The sequence below is a fragment of the Gymnodraco acuticeps genome, unplaced genomic scaffold (genome assembly GCF_902827175.1).
Source record: "Gymnodraco acuticeps unplaced genomic scaffold, fGymAcu1.1, whole genome shotgun sequence".
NCBI classification, from domain to species: domain Eukaryota; kingdom Metazoa; phylum Chordata; class Actinopteri; order Perciformes; family Bathydraconidae; genus Gymnodraco; species Gymnodraco acuticeps.
The window spans coordinates 1-22,697 of NW_022989902.1; the positions used below are offsets into that span (position 1 = coordinate 1).

At 47.1% G+C, this 22,697-nt stretch overlaps 1 protein-coding gene across 1 annotated transcript; it reads left to right on the top strand.

Moving 5' to 3' along the window:
- The first annotated feature begins 2,997 nt into the window (after positions 1–2,997).
- LOC117540315 (receptor-type tyrosine-protein phosphatase O-like) lies at positions 2,998–21,515 on the top strand. Its single transcript, XM_034206932.1, has 6 exons — positions 2,998–3,287; positions 5,124–5,246; positions 5,690–5,844; positions 6,195–6,330; positions 9,425–9,567; positions 21,420–21,515. Exons 1-5 carry the CDS (start codon positions 3,135–3,137, stop codon positions 9,527–9,529), a joined length of 672 nt encoding a protein of 223 aa, XP_034062823.1. The 5' UTR covers positions 2,998–3,134; the 3' UTR covers positions 9,530–9,567; positions 21,420–21,515.
- The last annotated feature ends 1,182 nt before the right edge of the window (positions 21,516–22,697 follow it).

Consider the following 22,697-nt stretch of genomic DNA (forward strand, 5'->3'; position numbering starts at 1 on the left):
TATTTGTACACAGGGCTATAAGACCCCCAGGAGTATGAGAGTATTTATATATATGTATTTGTACACAGGGCTATAAGACCCCCAGGAGTATGAGAGTATTTATATATGTGTATTTGTACACAGGGCTATAAGACCCCCCAGGAGTATGAGAGTATTTATATATGTGTATTTGTACACAGGCTATAAGGACCCCCCAGGATATGAGAGTATTTATATATGTGTAATTGTGTACACAGGGCTATAAGACCCCCCAGGAGTAATGAGAGTATTTATATATGTGTATTTGTACACAGGGCTATAAGACCCCCCAGGAGTAATGAGAGTATTTATAATATGTGTATTTGTACACAGGGCTATAAGACCCCCCAGGAGATGAGAGTATTTATATATGTGTATTTGTACACAGGGCTATAAGACCCCCCAGGAGTATGAGAGTATTTATATATGTGTAATTTGTACACAGGGCTATAAGATCCCCCAGGAGTAGTGAGAGTATTTATATATGTGGTATTTGTACCACAGGGCTATAAGACCACCCCAGGAGTATGAGAAGTATTTATATATGTGTATTTGTACACAGGGCTATAAACCCCCAGGAGTATGAGAGTATTTATATATGTGTATTTGTACACAGGGCTATAAAAGACCCCCCAGGAGTATGAGAGTATTTATATATGTGTATTTGTACACAGGGGCTATAAGACCCCCCAGGAGTATGAGAGTATTTATATATGTGTATTTGTACACAGGGCTATAAGACCCCCCAGGAGTATGAGAGTATTTATATATGTGTATTTGTACACAGGGCTATAAGACCCCCCAGGAGTATGAGAGTATTATATATGTGTATTTGTACACAGGGCTATAAGACCCCCCAGGAGTATGAGAGTATTTATATATGTGTATTTGTACCAAGGGCTATAAGACCCCCCAGGAGTATGAGAGTATTTATATATGTGTATTTGTACACAGGGCTATAAGACCCCCCAGGAGTATGAGAGTATTTATATATGTGTATTTGTACACAGGGCTATAAGACACCCCAGGAGTATGAGAGTATTTATATATGTGTATTTGTACACAGGGCTATAAGACCCCCCAGGAGTATGAGAGTATTTATATATGTGTATTTGTACACAGGGCTATAAGACCCCCCAGGAGTATGAGAGTATTTATATATGTGTATTGTACACAGGGCTATAAGACCCCCCAGGAGTATGAGAGTATTTATATATGTGCATTTGTACACAGGGCTATAAGAACCCCCCCTAGGAGTATGAGAGTATTTATATATGTGTATTTGTACACAGGGCTATAAGACCCCCCAGGAGTATGAGAGTATTTATATATGTGTATTTGTACACAGGGCTATAAGACCCCCCCAGGAGTATGAGAGTATTTATATATGTGTATTTGTACACAGGGCTATAAGACCCCCCAGGAGTATGAGAGTATTATATATGTGTATTTGTACACAGGGCTATAAGACCCCCCAGGAGTATGAGAGTATTTATATATGTGTATTTGTACACAGGGCTATAAGACCCCCCAGGAGTATGAGAGTATTTATATATGTGTATTTGTACACAGGGCTATAAGACCCCCCAGGAGTATGAGAGTATTTATATATGTGTATTTGTACACAGGGCTATAAGACCCCCCAGGAGTATGAGAGTATTTATATATGTGTATTTGTACACAGGGCTATAAGACCCCCCAGGAGTATGAGAGTATTTATATATGTGTATTTGTACACAGGGCTATAAGACCCCCCAGGAGTATGAGAGTATTTATATATGTGTATTTGTACACAGGGCTATAAGACCCCCCAGGAGTATGAGAGTATTTATATATGTGTATTTGTACACAGGGCTATAAGACCCCCCAGGAGTATGAGAGTATTTATATATGTGTATTTGTACACAGGGCTATAAGACCCCCCAGGAGTATGAGAGTATTTATATATGTGTATTTGTACACAGGGCTATAAGACCCCCCAGGAGTATGAGAGTATTTATATATGTGTATTTGTACACAGGGCTATAAGACCCCCCAGGAGTATGAGAGTATTTATATATGTGTATTTGTACACAGGGCTATAAGACCCCCCAGGAGTATGAGAGTATTTATATATGTGTATTTGTACACAGGGCTATAAGACCCCCCAGGAGTATGAGAGTATTTATATATGTGTATTTGTACACAGGGCTATAAGACCCCCCAGGAGTATGAGAGTATTTATATATGTGTATTTGTACACAGGGCTATAAGACCCCCCAGGAGTATGAGAGTATTTATATATGTGTATTTGTACACAGGGCTATAAGACCCCCCAGGAGTATGAGAGTATTTATATATGTGTATTTGTACACAGGGCTATAAGACCCCCCAGGAGTATGAGAGTATTTATATATGTGTATTTGTACACAGGGCTATAAGACCCCCCAGGAGTATGAGAGTATTTATATATGTGTATTTGTACACAGGGCTATAAGACCCCCCAGGAGTATGAGAGTATTTATATATGTGTATTTGTACACAGGGCTATAAGACCCCCAGGAGTATGAGAGTATTTATATATGTTTATTTGTACACAGGGCTATAAGACCCCCCAGGAGTATGAGAGTATTTATATATGTGTATTTGTACACAGGGCTATAAGACCCCCCAGGAGTATGAGAGTATTTATATATGTGTATTTGTACACAGGGCTATAAGACCCCCCAGGAGTATGAGAGTATTTATATATGTGTATTTGTACACAGGGCTATAAGACCCCCCAGGAGTATGAGAGTATTTATATATGTGTATTTGTACACAGGGCTATAAGACCCCCCAGGAGTATGAGAGTATTTATATATGTGTATTTGTACACAGGGCTATAAGACCCCCCAGGAGTATGAGAGTATTTATATATGTGTATTTGTACACAGGGCTATAAGACCCCCCAGGAGTATGAGAGTATTTATGTGTATTTGTACACAGGGCTATAAGACCCCCAGGAGTATGAGAGTATTTATATATGTGTATTTGTACACAGGGCTATAAGACCCCCCAGGAGTATGAGAGTATTTATATATGTGTATTTGTACACAGGGCTATAAGACCCCCCAGGAGTATGAGAGTATTTATATATGTGTATTTGTACACAGGGCTATAAGACCCCCCAGGAGTACATAGCGACCCAGGGCCCGCTCCCAGAGACCAGGAATGATTTCTGGAAGATGATCCTCCAGGAGAAGAGCTGTGTGATCGTGATGCTGACGCAGTGCAGCGAGAGACGCAGGGTGAGTACTACTGAGTACTACTAAGTACTACTGAGTACTACTGAGTACTTATATACACCTGTACTACACTACTACACCTGTACTCAGTGGCGGCGCCAGATATTTTCTCTAGGGGGTGCTGTGGGGTAGCTTGACGTTTCATAGAGGGTGCTCAAACATTAAGGGTTTCCCATTAATGCACCAGCGCTACAGTTGAATTTTCTACTGCAACACTCCCCACACTCACACACACACACACACACACACACACACACACACACACACACACACACACACACACACACACACACACACACACACACACACACACACACACACACACACACACACACACACACGGTGTACCCGCGACTGTTACAATGAAGGCTCGGTACTCAGCTCACGGCATATAGGTGTGGGTAAAGTGCTATTTTTACAAGTGGGGGGTGGACCTCACCTCCTCTAGGAGGGTCCTCACCTCCTCTAGGAGGGACCTCACCTCCTCTAGGAGGGAAGATTTATTTTTAAATATTGAAGTTAAAAGCATCAATCTGGTGCACTTTGAGAGCCAAAATGAAGAGATCTATGGAGACATCTCTCAACACCCAGATGAAACAGAACCGTAAACAGATTTTCTATTTCTTTATAGATATTTTACAAATCACTCCCCTTTTAAAACAAACCGTTTGAGACCCACTGAGATAACTAGACTAAAGTTAACTATCTAAACACTGAGAGCCCTTTACTTCACCTGAGCTGAGGTTATATGAGACTCTCCGTCTGACAGGAGAGAGTTCTCCCTCCACCTTGATGTTGAAAAAGCTCCTTATATCCGTTAGCTTGGCTAGCTAGCACCAGATGCTAACCACAACGATCTCCGGTAGATACCCACCGGTGTGCGAGCTCTCTCTCTCGCGCACGCACACAAAATGGCTCGTGCCACACACACACACACACACACACACACACACACACACACACACACACACACACACACACACACACACACACACACACACACACACACACACACACACACACACACACACACACACACACACACACACACACACAGAGCATGCATGAAACACAGAGACCCAGAAGTAAGCTACTCACGAGGCCTATTATGTGCAGAATCCCTCTCGCTTTCAGTTGGTTTTGATTGAGTGTCCACACGTGGACGTTTAAGGACTAAAAAACGATCCATTTGTCACTTTGCTGTTAGCAAATCATTTGGCGCTCTAGCTAACAGGAAGTCACTCAAGTGTCACAAAGTTATTTAGCCTATGGGTAGGTCAAAAATCGAATGGGTGCTGGCCATTGGCCTAATCATATCACCTGTGTTGGCTTTATGTTTTTGGTCAAACATTTATTTGTTTCACATTTGCATGTAATCAATAATGTTTCTGATTTAATTTAATAAAAATAATAATAATTTTAGAAAAAAAAACGCATATTTCTTGGGGGAGCTAGGGGGTGCTTCAGCCGCCTGTACTACATACACTGACGCAGTGCAGCGAGAGACAGAGGGTGTGTACTCAGTACTGCAAAGTACTGCAAAGTACTGAGTACACCTGTCAGGTACTTTATATATACTTTACCTCAGCTGCATGTCTCAGGTGTGTGTACTACAGGTGTGTGTCTCAGGTGTGTGTATACAGGTGTGTGTGTATCAGGTGTGTGTATACATGTGTGTGTCTCAGGTGTGTGTATACAGGTGTGTGTGTATCAGGTGTGTGTATACATGTGTGTGTCTCAGGTGTGTGTATACAGGTGTGTGTGTCCCCCAGGTGAAGTGTACTACAGGTGTGTGTGTCTCAGGTGTGTGTAATCCAGGTGTGTGTGTGTGTGTCCCAGGTGAAGTGCGACCACTACTGGCCGTTCTCAGACGAGCCGGTTCTGTACGGAGAGATCAGCGTGGAGCTGCTGTCGGAGAGCGAGGCTCCGGAGTGGATCGTCAGGAAGTTCAGACTGGGATACGTGAGTCACCTGGGGGGGGGGAGGATACCTGGGGGTGGTGTATTGTACTGTGTATTACTGAGATATTTACAGACCAGCACAGAGTTAAAGGAGCCTCCAGGGGGCGCCACCACCCTGTCTAAATCCTATAGAATAAAGGGTTTATTTAGTGATTACTTTTAAAGTTATGACATGATTGCAGTTTTTCACATAATTAAAAAAATATTACTTAAATATTATATTAAACAATCTTTATGTTTATATACTTTTTTAGATTTTTCTTTTTTTTAGTAAAATGTCTTTTTTTCAATACTTTTATCAGTTGGTATGTTTTTTACATCTATCTGAAATGCTACAGCTTTATGAGATCAAAGGCACTTTATTGGGATCATAAATACATGGGTCCTGATATTGGAGCTCACCGCTGACCAGTGAGAGTTTCCTAACACCAACTCTCCCCCCAGGCGGACGAGTCCCAGGACGTCCTGCACCTGAACTACACATCGTGGCCGGATCACGGCGTGCCGACGGTGAACGCCATCGAGAGCATCCTGCAGTTCGTGAGCATCGTGCGTCAGCAGGCCGGGAGGAGCAAGACCCCCGTCACCGTGCACTGCAGGTTACTATCTTCAATCACCTATTCACTAAGGGTTACTGACGTCACGTGCAGTGCAGGCTAATCGGCTTTATTGTCTTCGTATTTGTTTTGGTCTCCGTCCTGCAGATGTGTCATGCAAACATAGAACACACGGACACTGACACACTATTGCTGATTACATGTGTTTATTGAGGAGTTTATTGGGCTTGGTGAGAGAGTAAAGCTGCTTTCAGGGACCGTGAATCCCCTCCTGGAGGTTTCATTTCCATGTGTCTCTGCGTGGTAGAATAAGAGCCTGAACTTCTGCTCTGCTTTGTGTTGGTAATCTTTGTTATTCACTGAGCTTTATGTGTTTTAATGCTGTGTTTCAGTGCGGGGGTGGGCCGCACCGGCACCTTCATGGCTCTGGACCGCCTGATGCAGCACATCAGAGAGCACGAGTTCACTGACATCCTGGGTTTGGTCTCTGAGATGAGGTCGCACCGGCTGTCCATGGTGCAGACCGAGGTAAACATGGAGGAAAGAGACCTGGAGCAGGAGCAAAGGGTTAATGTGGGGTTTGGTCAGGATTCAAAGGGTTAATGTGGGGTTAGATAAGAATTCAAAGGGTTAATGCGGGGTTTGGTCAGGATTTAAAGGGTTAATGTGGGGTTAGATAAGAATTCAAAGGGTTAATGTGGGGTTAGATCAGGATTCAAAGGGTTAATGTGGGGTTTGGTCAGGATTCAAAGGGTTAATGTGGGGTTTGATCAGGATTCAAAGGGTTAATGTGGGGTTTGATAAGGATTCAAAGGGTTAATGTGGGGTTTGATCAGGATTCAAAGGGTTAATGTGGGGTTAGATCAGGATTTAAAGGGTTAATGTGGGGTTTGGTCAGGATTCAAAGGGTTAATGTGGGGTTTGATCAGGATTCAAATGGTTAATGTGGGGTTTGATCAGGATTCAAAGGGTTAATGTGGGGTTTGAGCAGGAGCAAAGGGTTAATGTGGGGTTTGAGCAGGATGCAAAGGGTTAATGTGGGGTTTGGTCAGGACTCAAAGGGTTAATGTGGGGTTTGGTCAGGATTCAAAGGGTTAATGTGGGGTTAGATAAGAATTCAAAGGGTTAATGCGGGGTTTGGTCAGGATTTAAAGGGTTAATGTGGGGTTAGATAAGAATTCAAAGGGTTAATGTGGGGTTAGATCAGGATTCAAAGGGTTAATGTGGGGTTTGGTCAGGATTCAAAGGGTTAATGTGGGGTTTGATCAGGATTCAAAGGGTTAATGTGGGGTTTGATCAGGATTCAAAGGGTTAATGTGGGGTTTGATCAGGATTCAAAGGGTTAATGTGGGGTTAGATCAGGATTTAAAGGGTTAATGTGGGGTTTGGTCAGGATTCAAAGGGTTAATGTGGGGTTTGATCAGGATTCAAAGGGTTAATGTGGGGTTTGATCAGGATTCAAAGGGTTAATGTGGGGTTTGATCAGGATTCAAAGGGTTAATGTGGGGTTTGAGCAGGAGCAAAGGGTTAATGTGGGGTTTGAGCAGGATGCAAAGGGTTAATGTCGGGTTTGGTCAGGACTCAAAGGGTTAATGTGGGGTTTGGTCAGGATTCAAAGGGTTAATGTGGGGTTTGGTCAGGATTCAAAGGGTTAATGTCGGGTTTGGTCAGGACTCAAAGGGTTAATGTGGGGTTAGATAAGAATTCAAAGGGTTAATGCGGGGTTTGGTCAGGATTCAAAGGGTTAATGTGGGGTTTGATCAGGATTCAAAGGGTTAATGTGGGGTTTGGTCAGGATTCAAAGGGTTAATGCGGGGTTTGATCAGGATTCAAAGGGTTAATGTGGGGTTTGGTGAGGATTCAAAGGGTTAATGCGGAGTTTGGTCAGGATTCAAAGGGTTAATGCGGGGTTAGATCAGGATTCAAAGGGTTAATGTGGGGTTTGGTCAGGATTCAAAGGGTTAATGTGGGGTTTGATCAGGATTCAAAGGGTTAATGTGGGGTTTGATCAGGATTCAAAGGGTTAATGTGGGGTTTGATCAGGATTCAAAGGGTTAATGTGGGGGTTAGATCAGGATTTAAAGGGTTAATGTGGGGTTTGGTCAGGATTCAAAGGGTTAATGTGGGGTTTGATCAGGATTCAAATGGTTAATGTGGGGTTTGATCAGGATTCAAAGGGTTAATGTGGGGTTTGAGCAGGAGCAAAGGGTTAATGTGGGGTTTGAGCAGGATGCAAAGGGTTAATGTGGGGTTTGGTCAGGACTCAAAGGGTTAAGGTGGGGTTTGGTCAGGATTCAAAGGGTTAATGTGGGGTTAGATAAGAATTCAAAGGGTTAATGCGGGGTTTGGTCAGGATTTAAAGGGTTAATGTGGGGTTAGATACGAATTCAAAGGGTTAATGTGGGGTTAGATCAGGATTCAAAGGGTTAATGTGGGGTTTGGTCAGGATTCAAAGGGTTAATGTGGGGTTTGATCAGGATTCAAAGGGTTAATGTGGGGTTTGATCAGGATTCAAAGGGTTAATGTGGGGTTTGATCAGGATTCAAAGGGTTAATGTGGGGTTAGATCAGGATTTAAAGGGTTAATGTGGGGTTTGGTCAGGATTCAAAGGGTTAATGTGGGGTTTGATCAGGATTCAAAGGGTTAATGTGGGGTTTGATCAGGATTCAAAGGGTTAATGTGGGGTTTGATCAGGATTCAAAGGGTTAATGTGGGGTTTGAGCAGGAGCAAAGGGTTAATGTGGGGTTTGAGCAGGATGCAAAGGGTTAATGTCGGGTTTGGTCAGGACTCAAAGGGTTAATGTGGGGTTTGGTCAGGATTCAAAGGGTTAATGTGGGGTTTGGTCAGGATTCAAAGGGTTAATGTCGGGTTTGGTCAGGACTCAAAGGGTTAATGTGGGGTTAGATAAGAATTCAAAGGGTTAATGCGGGGTTTGGTCAGGATTCAAAGGGTTAATGTGGGGTTTGATCAGGATTCAAAGGGTTAATGTGGGGTTTGGTCAGGATTCAAAGGGTTAATGCGGGGTTTGATCAGGATTCAAAGGGTTAATGTGGGGTTTGGTGAGGATTCAAACGGTTAATGCGGGGTTTGGTCAGGATTCAAAGGGTTAATGCGGGGTTTGGGCAGGATTCAAAGGGTTAATGCGGGGTTTGATCAGGATTCAAAGGGTTAATGTGGGGTTTGGGCAGGATTCAAAGGGTTAATGCGGGGTTTGGTCAGGATTCAAAGGGTTAATGTGGGGTTTGATCAGGATTCAAAGGGTTAATGTGGGGTTTGGGCAGGATTCAAAGGGTTAATGCGGGGTTTGATCAGGATTCAAAGGGTTAATGCGGGGTTTGGGCAGGATTCAAAGGGTTAATGCGGGGTTTGGTCAGGATTCAAAGGGTTAATGTGGGGTTTGGTAGAAAAGCAAAAGATAGTCAGTGTTGTATTTATTGTAAAAAGTCATAAAATAGTTAAATAAGCAGTAACAAAGTTGTGTGTGTGTGTGTGTGTGTGTGTGTGTGTGTGTGTGTGTGTGTGTGTGTGTGTGTGTGTGTGTGTGTGTGTGTGTGTGTGTGTGTGTGTGTGTGTGTGTGTGTGTGTGTGTGTGTGTGTGTGTGTGTGTGTGTGTGTGTGCAGGAGCAGTACGTGTTCATCCATCAGTGTGTGCTGTTGATGTGGCAGAAGAAGAAGCAGCAGAGCTTGACCTCAGACGTGATCTACGAGAACGCCAGCAAGACATAGAACCCGGAGAACCTGGAGAACCCGGAGAACCCTCCAACGTGAGTCCCGTGATCAAATAGAGTTAACAGACGGACACACTACATGTTAACTTTTCCACTTGCAGCACTATGACTTGTTCCTACTTCTCCACACGGGTCCAAACGGACTCTCCATGATAACACAACACGGGTCCAAACGGACTCTCCATGATAACACAACACGGGTCCAAGCGGACTCTCCATGATAACACAACACGGGTCCAAACGGACTCTCCATGATAACACAACACGGGTCCAAACGGACTCTCCATGATAACACAACACGGGTCCAAGCGGACTCTCCATGATAACACAACACGGGTCCAAACGGACTCTCCATGATAACACAACACGGGTCCAAGCAGACTCTCCATGATAACACAACACGGGTCCAAACGGACTCTCCATGATAACACAACACGGGTCCAAGCGGACTCTCCATGATAACACAACACGGGTCCAAACGGACTCTCCATGATAACACAACACGGGTCCCAGTCCTATGATACCAAACGGTCCAAACGACTCTCCATGATAACACAACACGGGTCCAAACGGACTCTCCATGATAACACAACACGGGTCCAAGCAGACTCTCCATGATAACACAACACGGGTCCAAACGGACTCTCCATGATAACACAACACGGGTCCAAGCGGACTCTCCATGATAACACAACACGGGTCCAAACGGACTCTCCATGATAACACAACACGGGTCCAAGCAGACTCTCCATGATAACACAACACGGGTCCAAACGGACTCTTCATGATAACACAACACGGGTCCAAACGGACTCTCCATGATAACACAACACGGGTCCAAGCGGACTCTCCATGATAACACAACACGGGTCCAAACGGACTCTCCATGATAACACAACACGGGTCCAAGCAGACTCTCCATGATAACACAACACGGGTCCAAGCGGACTCTTCATGATAACACAACACGGGTCCAAACGGACTCTCCATGATAACACAACACGGGTCCAAGCGGACTCTTCATGATAACACAACCCGGGTCCAAACGGACTCTTCATGATAACACAACACGGGTCCAAGCGGACTCTTCATGATAACACAACACGGGTCCAAACGGACTCTCCATGATAACACAACACGGGTCCAAGCGGACTCTCCATGATAACACAACACGGGTCCAAGCGGACTCTTCATGATAACACAACACGGGTCCAAACGGACTCTCCATGATAACACAACACGGGTCCAAGCGGACTCTCCATGATAACACAACACGGGTCCAAGCGGACTCTCCATGATAACACAACACGGGTCCAAGCGGACTCTCCATGATAACACAACACGGGTCCAAACGGACTCTCCATGATAACACAACACGGGTCCAAGCGGACTCTTCATGATAACACAACACGGGTCCAAGCGGACTCTTCATGATAACACAACACGGGTCCAAGCGGACTCTTCATGATAACACAACACGGGTCCAAACGGACTCTCCATGATAACACAACACGGGTCCAAGCGGACTCTCCATGATAACACAACACGGGTCCAAGCGGACTCTTCATGATAACACAACACGGGTCCAAACGGACTCTTCATGATAACACAACACGGGTCCAAACGGACTCTCCATGATAACACAACACGGGTCCAAGCGGACTCTTCATGATAACACAACACGGGTCCAAACGGACTCTCCATGATAACACAACACGGGTCCAAGCGGACTCTCCATGATAACACAACACGGGTCCAAGCGGACTCTCCATGATAACACAACACGGGTCCAAGCGGACTCTCCATGATAACACAACACGGGTCTGAGCGGACTCTTCCTGATAACACAACACAGGTCTGAGCGGACTCTTCCTGATAACACAACACGGGTCTGAGCGGACTCTTCCTGATAACACAACACGGGTCTGAGCGGACTCTTCCTGATAACACAACACGGGTCCAAGCGGACTCTCCATGATAACACAACACGGGTGTGAGCGGACTCTTCATAATAACACAACACGGGTCCAAGCGGACTCTTCATGATAACACAACACAGGTCCAAACGGACTCTCCATGATAACACAACACGGGTCTGAGCGGACTCTTCCTGATAACACAACACGGGTCTGAGCGGACTCTTCCTGATAACACAACACGGGTCTGAGCGGACTCTTCCTGATAACACAACACGGGTCTGAGCGGACTCTCCATGATAACACAACACGGGTGTGAGCGGACTCTTCATAATAACACAACACGGGTCCAAACGGACTCTCCATGATAACACAACACGGGTCCAAACGGACTCTCCATGATAACACAACACGGGTCCAAGCGGACTCTTCGTGATAACACAACACGGGTCCAAGCGGACTCTTCGTGATAACACAACACGGGTCCAAGCGGACTCTCCATGATAACACAACACGGGTCCAAGCGGACTGTTCATGATAACACAACACGGGTCCAAGCGGACTCTCCATGATAACACAACACAGGTCCAAGCGGACTCTTCGTGATAACACAACACGGGTCCAAGCGGACTCTCCATGATAACACAACACGGGTCCAAGCGGACTGTTCATGATAACACAACACGGGTCCAAGCGGACTCTTCATGATAACACAACACGGGTCCAAACGGACTCTCCATGATAACACAACACGGGTCCAAGCAGACTCTCCATGATAACACAACACGGGTCTGAGCGGACTCTCCATGATAACACAACACGGGTCTAAACGGACTCTCCATGATAACACAACACGGGTCCAAGCAGACTCTCCATGATAACACAACACGGGTCCAAACGGACTCTCCATGATAACACAACACGGGTCCAAGCGGACTCTCCATGATAACACAACACGGGTCCAAGCAGACTCTCCATGATAACACAACACGGGTCCAAACGGACTCTCCATGATAACACAACACGGGTCCGAACGGACTCTCCATGATACCACAACACGGGTCCAAGCGGACTCTCCATGATAACACAACACGGGTCCAAACGGACTCTCCATGATAACACAACACGGGTCCAAACGGACTCTCCATGATAACACAACACGGGTCCAAGCAGACTCTCCATGATAACACAACACGGGTCCAAGCAGACTCTCCATGATAACACAACACGGGTCCAAGCGGACTCTCCATGATAACACAACACGGGTCCAAGCGGACTCTTCATGATAACACAACACGGGTCCAAGCGGACTCTCCATGATAACACAACACGGGTCCAAGCGGACTCTTCATGATAACACAACACGGGTCCAAGCGGACTCTTCGTGATAACACAACACGGGTCCAAGCGGACTCTTCGTGATAACACAACACGGGTCCAAGCGGACTCTTCGTGATAACGCAACACAGGTCCAAGCGGACTCTTCGTGATAACACAACACGGGTCCAAGCGGACTCTCCATGATAACACAACACGGGTCCAAGCGGACTGTTCATGATAACACAACACGGGTCCAAGCGGACTCTTCATGATAACACAACACGGGTCCAAACGGACTCTCCATGATAACACAACACGGGTCCAAGCAGACTCTCCATGATAACACAACACGGGTCTGAGCGGACTCTCCATGATAACACAACACGGGTCTAAACGGACTCTCCATGATAACACAACACGGGTCCAAGCAGACTCTCCATGATAACACAACACGGGTCCAAACGGACTCTCCATGATAACACAACACGGGTCCAAGCGGACTCTCCATGATAACACAACACGGGTCCAAGCAGACTCTCCATGATAACACAACACGGGTCCAAACGGACTCTCCATGATAACACAACACGGGTCCGAACGGACTCTCCATGATACCACAACACGGGTCCAAGCGGACTCTTCGTGATAACACAACACGGGTCCAAACGGACTCTCCATGATAACACAACACGGGTCCAAGCAGACTCTTCATGATAACACAACACGGGTCCAAGCGGACTCTCCATGATAACACAACACAGGTCCAAGCAGACTCTCCATGATAACACAACACGGGTCCAAGCGGACTCTCCATGATAACACAACACGGGTCCAAGCAGACTCTCCATGATAACACAACACGGGTCCAAGCGGACTCTCCATGATAACACAACACGGGTCCAAGCGGACTCTTCATGATAACACAACACGGGTCCAAACGGACTCTTCATGATAACACAACACGGGTCTAAGCGGACTCTCCATGATAACACAACACGGGTCTGAGCGGACTCTCCATGATAACACAACACGGGTCTAAGCGGACTCTCCATGATAACACAACACGGGTCCAAGCGGACTCTCCATGATAACACAACACGGGTCTAAGCGGACTCTCCATGATAACACAACACGGGTCCAAACGGACTCTTCATGATAACACAACACGGGTCCAATCGGACTCTCCATGATAACACAACACGGGTCCAAGCGGACTCTCCATGATAACACAACACGGGTCCAAGCGGACTCTTCATGATAACACAACACGGGTCCAAGCGGACTCTCCATGATAACACAACACGGGTCCAAGCGGACTCTTCATGATAACACAACACGGGTCCAAACGGACTCTTCATGATAACACAACACGGGTCCAAGCGGACTCTTCATGATAACACAACACGGGTCCAAGCGGACTCTCCATGATAACACAACACGGGTCCAAGCGGACTCTCCATGATAACACAACACGGGTCCAAACGGACTCTTCATGATAACACAACACGGGTCCAAACAGACTCTTCATGATAACACAACACGGGTCCAAGCGGACTCTTCATGATAACACAACACGGGTCCAAACGGACTCTTCATGATAACACAACACGGGTCCAAACGGACTCTTCATGATAACACAACACGGGTCTAAGCGGACTCTCCATGACAACACAACACGGGTCCAAACGGACTCTTCATGATAACACAACACGGGTCCAAGCGGACTCTTCATGATAACACAACACGGGTCCAAGCGGACTCTCCATGATAACACAACACGGGTCCAAGCGGACTCTCCATGATAACACAACACGGGTCCAAACGGACTCTTCATGATAACACAACACGGGTCCAAGCGGACTCTTCATGATAACACAACACGGGTCCAAGCGGACTCTTCATGATAACACAACACGGGTCCAAACGGACTCTTCATGATAACACAACACGGGTCCAAACGGACTCTCCATGATAACACAACACGGGTCCAAGCGGACTCTTCATGATAACACAACACGGGTCCAAACGGACTCTTCATGATAACACAACACGGGTCCAATCAGACTCTCCATGATAACACAACACGGGTCCAAGCGGACTCTCCATGATAACACAACACGGGTCCAAGCGGACTCTCCATGATAACACAACACGGGTCCAAGCGGACTCTTCATGATAACACAACACGGGTCCAAGCGGACTCTTCATGATAACACAACACCGGGTCCAAACGGACTCTTCATGATAACACAACACGGGTCCAGCGGACTCTCATGATAACACAAACACGGGTCCAAGCGGACTCTCATGATAACACAACACGGGTCCAAACGGACTCTTCATGATAACACAACACGGGTCCAAACGGACTCTTTCATGATAACACAACACGGGTCCAAACGGACTCTTCATGATAACACAACACGGGTCCAAACGGACTCTCTTCATGATAACACAACACGGTCCAAAACGGACTCTTCATGATAACACAACACGGGTCCAGCGGACTCTCATGAATAACACAACACGGGTCCAAGCGGACTCTTCATGATAACACAACACGGGTCCAAACGGACTCTTCATGATAACCCAAACACGGGTCCAAACGGACTCTTCATGTAACACAAACACGGGTCCAAACGGACTCTCCATGATAACACAACACGGGTCCAAGCAGACTCTCCAATGATAACACAACATCGGGTCAAGCGGACTCTCCATGATAACACAACAACGGGTCCAAACGGACTCTCCATGATAACACAACACGGGTCCAAGCAGGACTCTCCATGATAACACAACACGGGTCCAAAGCAGGACTCTCCATGATAAACACAACACGGGTCCAAACGGACTCTCCATGATAACACAAACACGGGTCCGAAGCGGACTCTCCATGATACCACAAACACGGGTCCAAGCGGACTCTTCCATGATAACACAACACGGGTCCAACGGACTCTCCATGATAACACAACACGGGTCCAAGCGCGACTCTCATGATAACACAACACGGGTCCAAGCGGACTCTCCATGATAACCAACACGGGTCCAAGCAGACTCTCCATGATAACACAACACGGGTCCAAGCGGACTCTCCATGATAACACAACACGGTCCAAGCAGACTCCTCCATGATAACACAACACGGGTCCAAGCGGACTCTCCATGATAACACAACACGGTCCAAGCGGGACTCTTCATGATAACACAACACGGGTCCAAACGGACTCTCATGATAACACAACACGGGTCCAAGCGGACTCTCCATGATAACACAAACAGGGTCCTGGCGGACTCTCCATGATAACACAACACGGGTCCAAGCGGACTCTTCATGATAACACAACACGGGTCCAACGGACTCTTCATGATAACACAACACGGGTCCAAGCGGACTCTCATGATAACACAACACGGGTCCAAGCGGATCTCCATGATAACACAACACGGGTCCAAGCGGACTCTCATGATAACACAACACGGGTCCAAACGGACTCTTCATGATAACACAACACGGGTCCAAACAGACTCTCTCATGATAACACAACACGGGTCCAAGCGGACTCTTCATGATAACACAACACGGGTCCAAACGGACTCTTCATGATAACACAACACGGGTCCAAGCGGACTCTTCATGATAACACAACACGGGTCCAAGCGGACTCTTCATGATAACACAACACGGGTCCAAACGGACTCTTCATGATAACACAACACGGGTCTAAGCGGACTCTCCATGACAACACAACACGGGTCCAAACGGACTCTTCATGATAACACAACACGGGTCCAAGCGGACTCTTCATGATAACACAACACGGGTCCAAGCGGACTCTCCATGATAACACAACACGGGTCCAAGCGGACTCTCCATGATAACACAACAACGGGTCCCAAACGGACTCTTCATGATAACACAACACGGGGTCCAAGCGGACTCTTCATGATAACACAACACCGGGTCCAAGCGGACTCTTCATGATACACAAACACGGGTCCAAACGGACTCTTCATGATAAACACAACACGGGTCCAAAACGGACTCTCCATGATAACACAACACGGGTCCAAGCGGACTCTTCATGATAACACAACACGGGTCCCAAACGGACTCTTCATGATAACACAACACGGGTCCAATCAGACTCTCCATGATAACACAACACGGGTCCAAGCGGACTCTCCATGATAACACAACACGGGTCCAAGCGGACTCTTCATGATAACACAACACGGGTCCAAACGGACTCTTCATGATAACAAACACGGGTCCAAGCGGACTCTTCATGATAACACAACACGGGTCCAAGCGGACTCTCCATGATAACACAACACGGGTCCAAGCGGACTCTTAATGATAACACAAACCGGGTCCAAACGGACTCTTCATGATAACACAAACACGGGTCCAAGCGGACTCTTCATGATAACACAACACGGGTCCAAAGCGGGACTCTCCATGATAACACAACACGGGTCCGAGCGGACTCTTCATGATACACAACACGGGGTCCAAACGGGACTCTTCATGATAACACAACACGGGTCCAAACGGACTCTTCATGATACACAACACGGGTCCAAGCGGACTCTTCATGATAACACAAACACGGGTCCAAGCGGACTCTCATGATAACACAACACGGGTCCAAACGGACTCTTCATGATAACACAACACGGGTCCAAACGGACTCTTCATGATAACACAACACGGGTCCAAACTGACTCTCCATGATAACACAACACGGGTCCAAACGGACTACCTTCATGATAACACAACACAGGTCCAAACGGACTCTCCTGATAACACAACACGGGTCCAAACGGACTCTCCATGATAACACAACACGGGTCCAAACGGACTCTCCATGATAACACAACACGGGTCCAAGCGGGACTCTCCATGATAACACAAACACAGGGCCAAACGGACTCTCCATGATAACACAACACGGGTCCAAGCGGACTCTCCATGATAACACAACACGGGTCCAAACGGACTCTTCATGATAACACAACACGGGTCCAAACGGAATCTTCATGATAACACAACACGGGTTCAAGCGGACTCTTCTGATAACACAACACGGGTCCAAAACGGACTCTCCATGATAACACAACACTGGTCCAAGCGGACTCTTCATGATACACAACACGGGTCCAAGCGGACTCTCCATGATAACACACACGGGTCCAAGCGGACTCTTCATGATAACACAACACAGGTCCGAGCGGACTCTCCATGATAACAACAACACGGGTCCAACGGACTCTCCCATGATAACACAACACGGGTCCAAACGGACTCTCCATGATAACACAACACGGGTCCAAGCGGACTCTCCATGATAACACAACACGGGTCCAAGCGGACTCTCCATGATAACACAACACGGGTCCAAACGGACTCTTCATGATAACACAACACGGGTCCAAGCGGACTCTTCATGATAACACAACACGGGTCCAAGCGGACTCTCCATGATAACACAACACGGGTCCAAGCGGACTCTCCATGATAACACAACACGGGTCCAAGCGGACTCTCCATGATAACACAACACGGGTCCAAGCGGACTCTCCATGATAACACCAACACGGGTCCAAGCGGACTCTCCATGATAACCACAAACACGGGTCCAAGCGGACTATCATGATAACACAACACGGGTCCAAGCGGACTCTTCATGATAACACAACACGGGTCCAAGCGGACTCTTCATGATAACACAACACGGGTCCAAGCGGACTCTTCATGATAACACAACACGGGTCCAAACGGACTCTTCATGATAACACAACACGGGTCCAAACGGACTCTTCATGATAACACAACACGGGTCCAAACGGACTCTCCATGATAACACAACACGGGTCCAAACGGACTCTTCATGATAACACAACACAGGTCCAAACGGACTCTCCATGATAACACAACACGGGTCCAAACGGACTCTCCATGATAACACAACACGGGTCCAAACGGACTCTCCATGATAACACAACACGGGTCCAAGCGGACTCTCCATGATAACACAACACAGGTCCAAACGGACTCTTCATGATAACACAACACGGGTCCAAGCGGACTCTCCATGATAACACAACACGGGTCCAAACGGACTCTTCATGATAACACAACACGGGTCCAAACGGACTCTTCATGATAACACAACACGGGTTCAAGCGGACTCTTCATGATAACACAACACGGGTCCAAACGGACTCTCCATGATAACACAACACGGGTCCAAGCGGACTCTTCATGATAACACAACACGGGTCCAAGCGGACTCTCCATGATAACACAACACGGGTCCGAGCGGACTCTCCATGATAACACAACACAGGTCCGAGCGGACTCTCCATGATAACACAACACGGGTCCAAACGGACTCTCCATGATAACACAACACGGGTCCAAACGGACTCTCCATGATAACACAACACGGGTCCAAGCGGACTCTCCATGATAACACAACACGGGTCCAAGCGGACTCTCCATGATAACACAACACGGGTCCAAACGGACTCTTCATGATAACACAACACGAGTCCAAGCGGACTCTTCATGATAACACAACACGGGTCCAAGCGGACTCTCCATGATAACACAACACGGGTCCAAGCGGACTCTCCATGATAACACAACACGGGTCCAAGCGGACTCCCATGATAACACAACACGGGTCCAAGCGGACTCTCCATGATAACACAACACGGGTCCAAGCGGACTCTCCATGATAACACAACACGGGTCCAAGCGGACTCTCCATGATAACACAACACGGGTCCAAGCGGGACTCTCATGATAACACAACACGGGTCCAAACGGACTCTTCATGATAACACAACACGGGTCCAAACGGACTCTCCATGATAACACAACACGGGTCCAAGCGGACTCTCCATGATAACACAACACGGGTCCAAGCGGACTCTCCATGATAACACAACACGGGTCCAACGGACTCTTCATGATAACCACAACACGAGTCCAAGCGGACTCTTCATGATAACACAACACGGGTCCCAAGCGGACTCTCTCATGATAACACAACACGGGTCCAAGCGGACTCTCCATGATAACACAACACGGGTCCAAGCGGACTCTCCATCATCACACAACACGGGTCCAAGCGGACTCTCCATGATAACACAACACGGGTCCAAGCGGACTCTCCATGATAACACAACACGGGTCCAAGCGGACTCTCCATGATAACACAACACGGGTCCAAGCGGACTCTTCATGATAACACAACACGGGTCCAAACGGACTCTTCATGATAACACAACACGGGTCCAAACGGACTCTTCATGATAACACAACACGGGTCCAAACGGACTCTTCATGATAACACAACACGGGTCCAAACGGACTCTTCATGATAACACAACACGGGTCCAAACGGACTCTTCATGATAACACAACACGGGTCCAAGCGGACTCTCCATGATAACACAACACGGGTCCAAGCGGACTCTTCATGATAACACAACACGGGTCCAAACGGACTCTTCATGATAACACAACACGGGTCCAAACGGACTCTTCATGATAACACAACACGGGTCCAAACGGACTCTTCATGATAACACAACACGGGTCCAAACGGACTCTCCATGATAACACAACACGGGTCCAAACGGACTCTCCATGATAACACAACACGGGTCCAAACGGACTCTCCATGATAACACAACACGGGTCCAAGCGGACTCTCCATGATAACACAACACGGGTCCAAGCGGACTCTTCATGATAACACAACACGGGTCCAAGCGGACTCTCCATGATAACACAACACGGGTCCAAACGGACTCTCCATGATAACACAACACGGGTCCAAGCGGACTCTCCATGATAACACAACACGGGTCCAAACGGACTCTCCATGATAACACAACACGGGTCCAAGCGGACTCTCCATGATAACACAACACGGGTCCAAGCGGACTCTTCATGATAACACAACACGGGTCCGAGCGGACTCTCCATGATAACACAACACGGGTCCGAGCGGACTCTTCATGATAACACAACACGGGTCCAAACGGACTCTTCATGATAACACAACACGGGTCCAAACGGACTCTTCATGATAACACAACACGGGTCCAAGCGGACTCTTCATGATAACACAACACGGGTCCAAACGGACTCTTCATGATAACACAACACGGGTCTAAAGCCACAAAGAGCAACATTTATTTACAAAAACACAATAAAAGGCGACACAGGAAGCTGCTTGATGTGCTAGATCCCGCCCACATCTTCACTCAGGAGCTGTCAATCAATCATCAGAGACCTGCAGCTAGAACACAAACGCACAGAACGGAGACTCAAGCCAAACACAGAATCACATCCCATAATAGGACTTTCTTTCATATTTTCGGTTTATTATACTATTAGACTGATTTGGGAGATTTTCTACTATGACTTTTTGTAGAAAATCGTTGAAATGTTCTGAAGTTTTGGACACATATTAATTTCTTTTGAAGTTTTGGACATTATTTGTCAACGAAAACTGCATAACAACAGATAGGAAGAGATGAGTCTAAACTCTGCATGTTTTTCTATTTGAATGAAAAGCTACTCCTCAGTTCCTGCTGTGTCTGAAATCCCTGGTCCTTGTCTTGCAGGCTGCGAACACGCCCACCTCCTGAGCTTCAGGCATCCATTCTCTGCAGAGGAACGCCCGCTTCATCATCACTAAACTAAACGGTGACAAAAAAAAATAAAATCCAGTTTTTGGTTTGAACTGGTGTCGAAGCACGGGATGGACTTTTGCCTTAAGGAGCCTTCACTGACTGACCAATAGAAACCACTGCCGGGGGGTCAGAGGTCAACGAGCCGTCCTGTGATTGGATGTCCGTCCTCACAACCAGACGACTCGGTGTAACTGAGTCAGCAGTTTTTTCATTTGTACGTGTTTTTTTAATCTCAGGAGTCGCTGAACAACCAGCAAAACAAACTTCACCCATAACGCGCTCGTTTTGTTTCCGTCGATAGCGTTCACGTCCGCTTCATCGTGACAAACTGCCGACACGTGGATTATTCTAAAACATGAGTTATTATTAAAGACTGCCTGCCAGGACCGAACCACGGAGGAACCCGTTCCACGGAGGAACCCGTTCCACGGGGGAACCCGTTCCACGGAGGAACCCGTTCCACGGAGGAACCTGTTCCACGGGGGAACCCGTTCCACGGGGGAACCCGTTCCACGGAGGAACCCGTTCCACGGGGGAACCCGTTCCACGGAGGAACCCGTTCCACGGGGGAACCTGTTCCACGGAGAGGAGGCACCGTTTCGTTCAAGCTGCTTTTCAAATGATTGCTGTTTTTTTATTTTATTAAATCACTAAACCGTTTCCACCCTGGTCCGACACGTCGCCTCATCACAACGTGTTCTGGAAATGTTTTGCTGCAGATCTTCGAGAAGCGTTTTTTGTTGCGCCCGGACTATTTTTTCTCGTCGTTAAATGTCTGAATGTTTTGCACAAAATGTCGTTGAAGTTTTTTTAATTGATTGCCGTTTTTTGTTTAAAACACTAAAAACATTCTCACCCTGGTTCGAGACGAAGCCGAATCACAACTTTTTGCTGCAGATTTTGAGCTTCTTAAAGCGACGGGACTACTTTTCTCGCCCCGTTAAACGTCTGAATGTTTGCTGGGTCTGCACAAGAACTAAAGGGCACAAAAACACTGGAGGGGAAGGGTCTACTTTCCGTGAAACGCCTCATGCTGCCGTCCCGTCGCTGTCGGGCGTCGAGGTTACAGACTGCGATTGGTCGTAGAGCTGTTACAGACTGCGATTGGCCGTAGAGCTGATACAGACTGCGATTGGTCGTAGAGCTGTTACAGACTGCGATTGGTCGTAGAGCTGATACAGACTGCGATTGGTCGTAGAGCTGTTACAG

Coding starts and splice junctions, on each gene's coding strand:
- LOC117540315 (XM_034206932.1), top strand. CDS start 3,135: ATGTGTATTTGTACACAGGGCTATAAGACCCCCCAGGAGTACATAGCG. Junction 5,845..6,194: donor CCCGTCACCGTGCACTGCAG/GTTACTATCTTC, acceptor GCTGTGTTTCAG/TGCGGGGGTGGGCCGCACCG. Junction 6,331..9,424: donor TGTCCATGGTGCAGACCGAG/GTAAACATGGAG, acceptor GTGTGTGTGCAG/GAGCAGTACGTGTTCATCCA.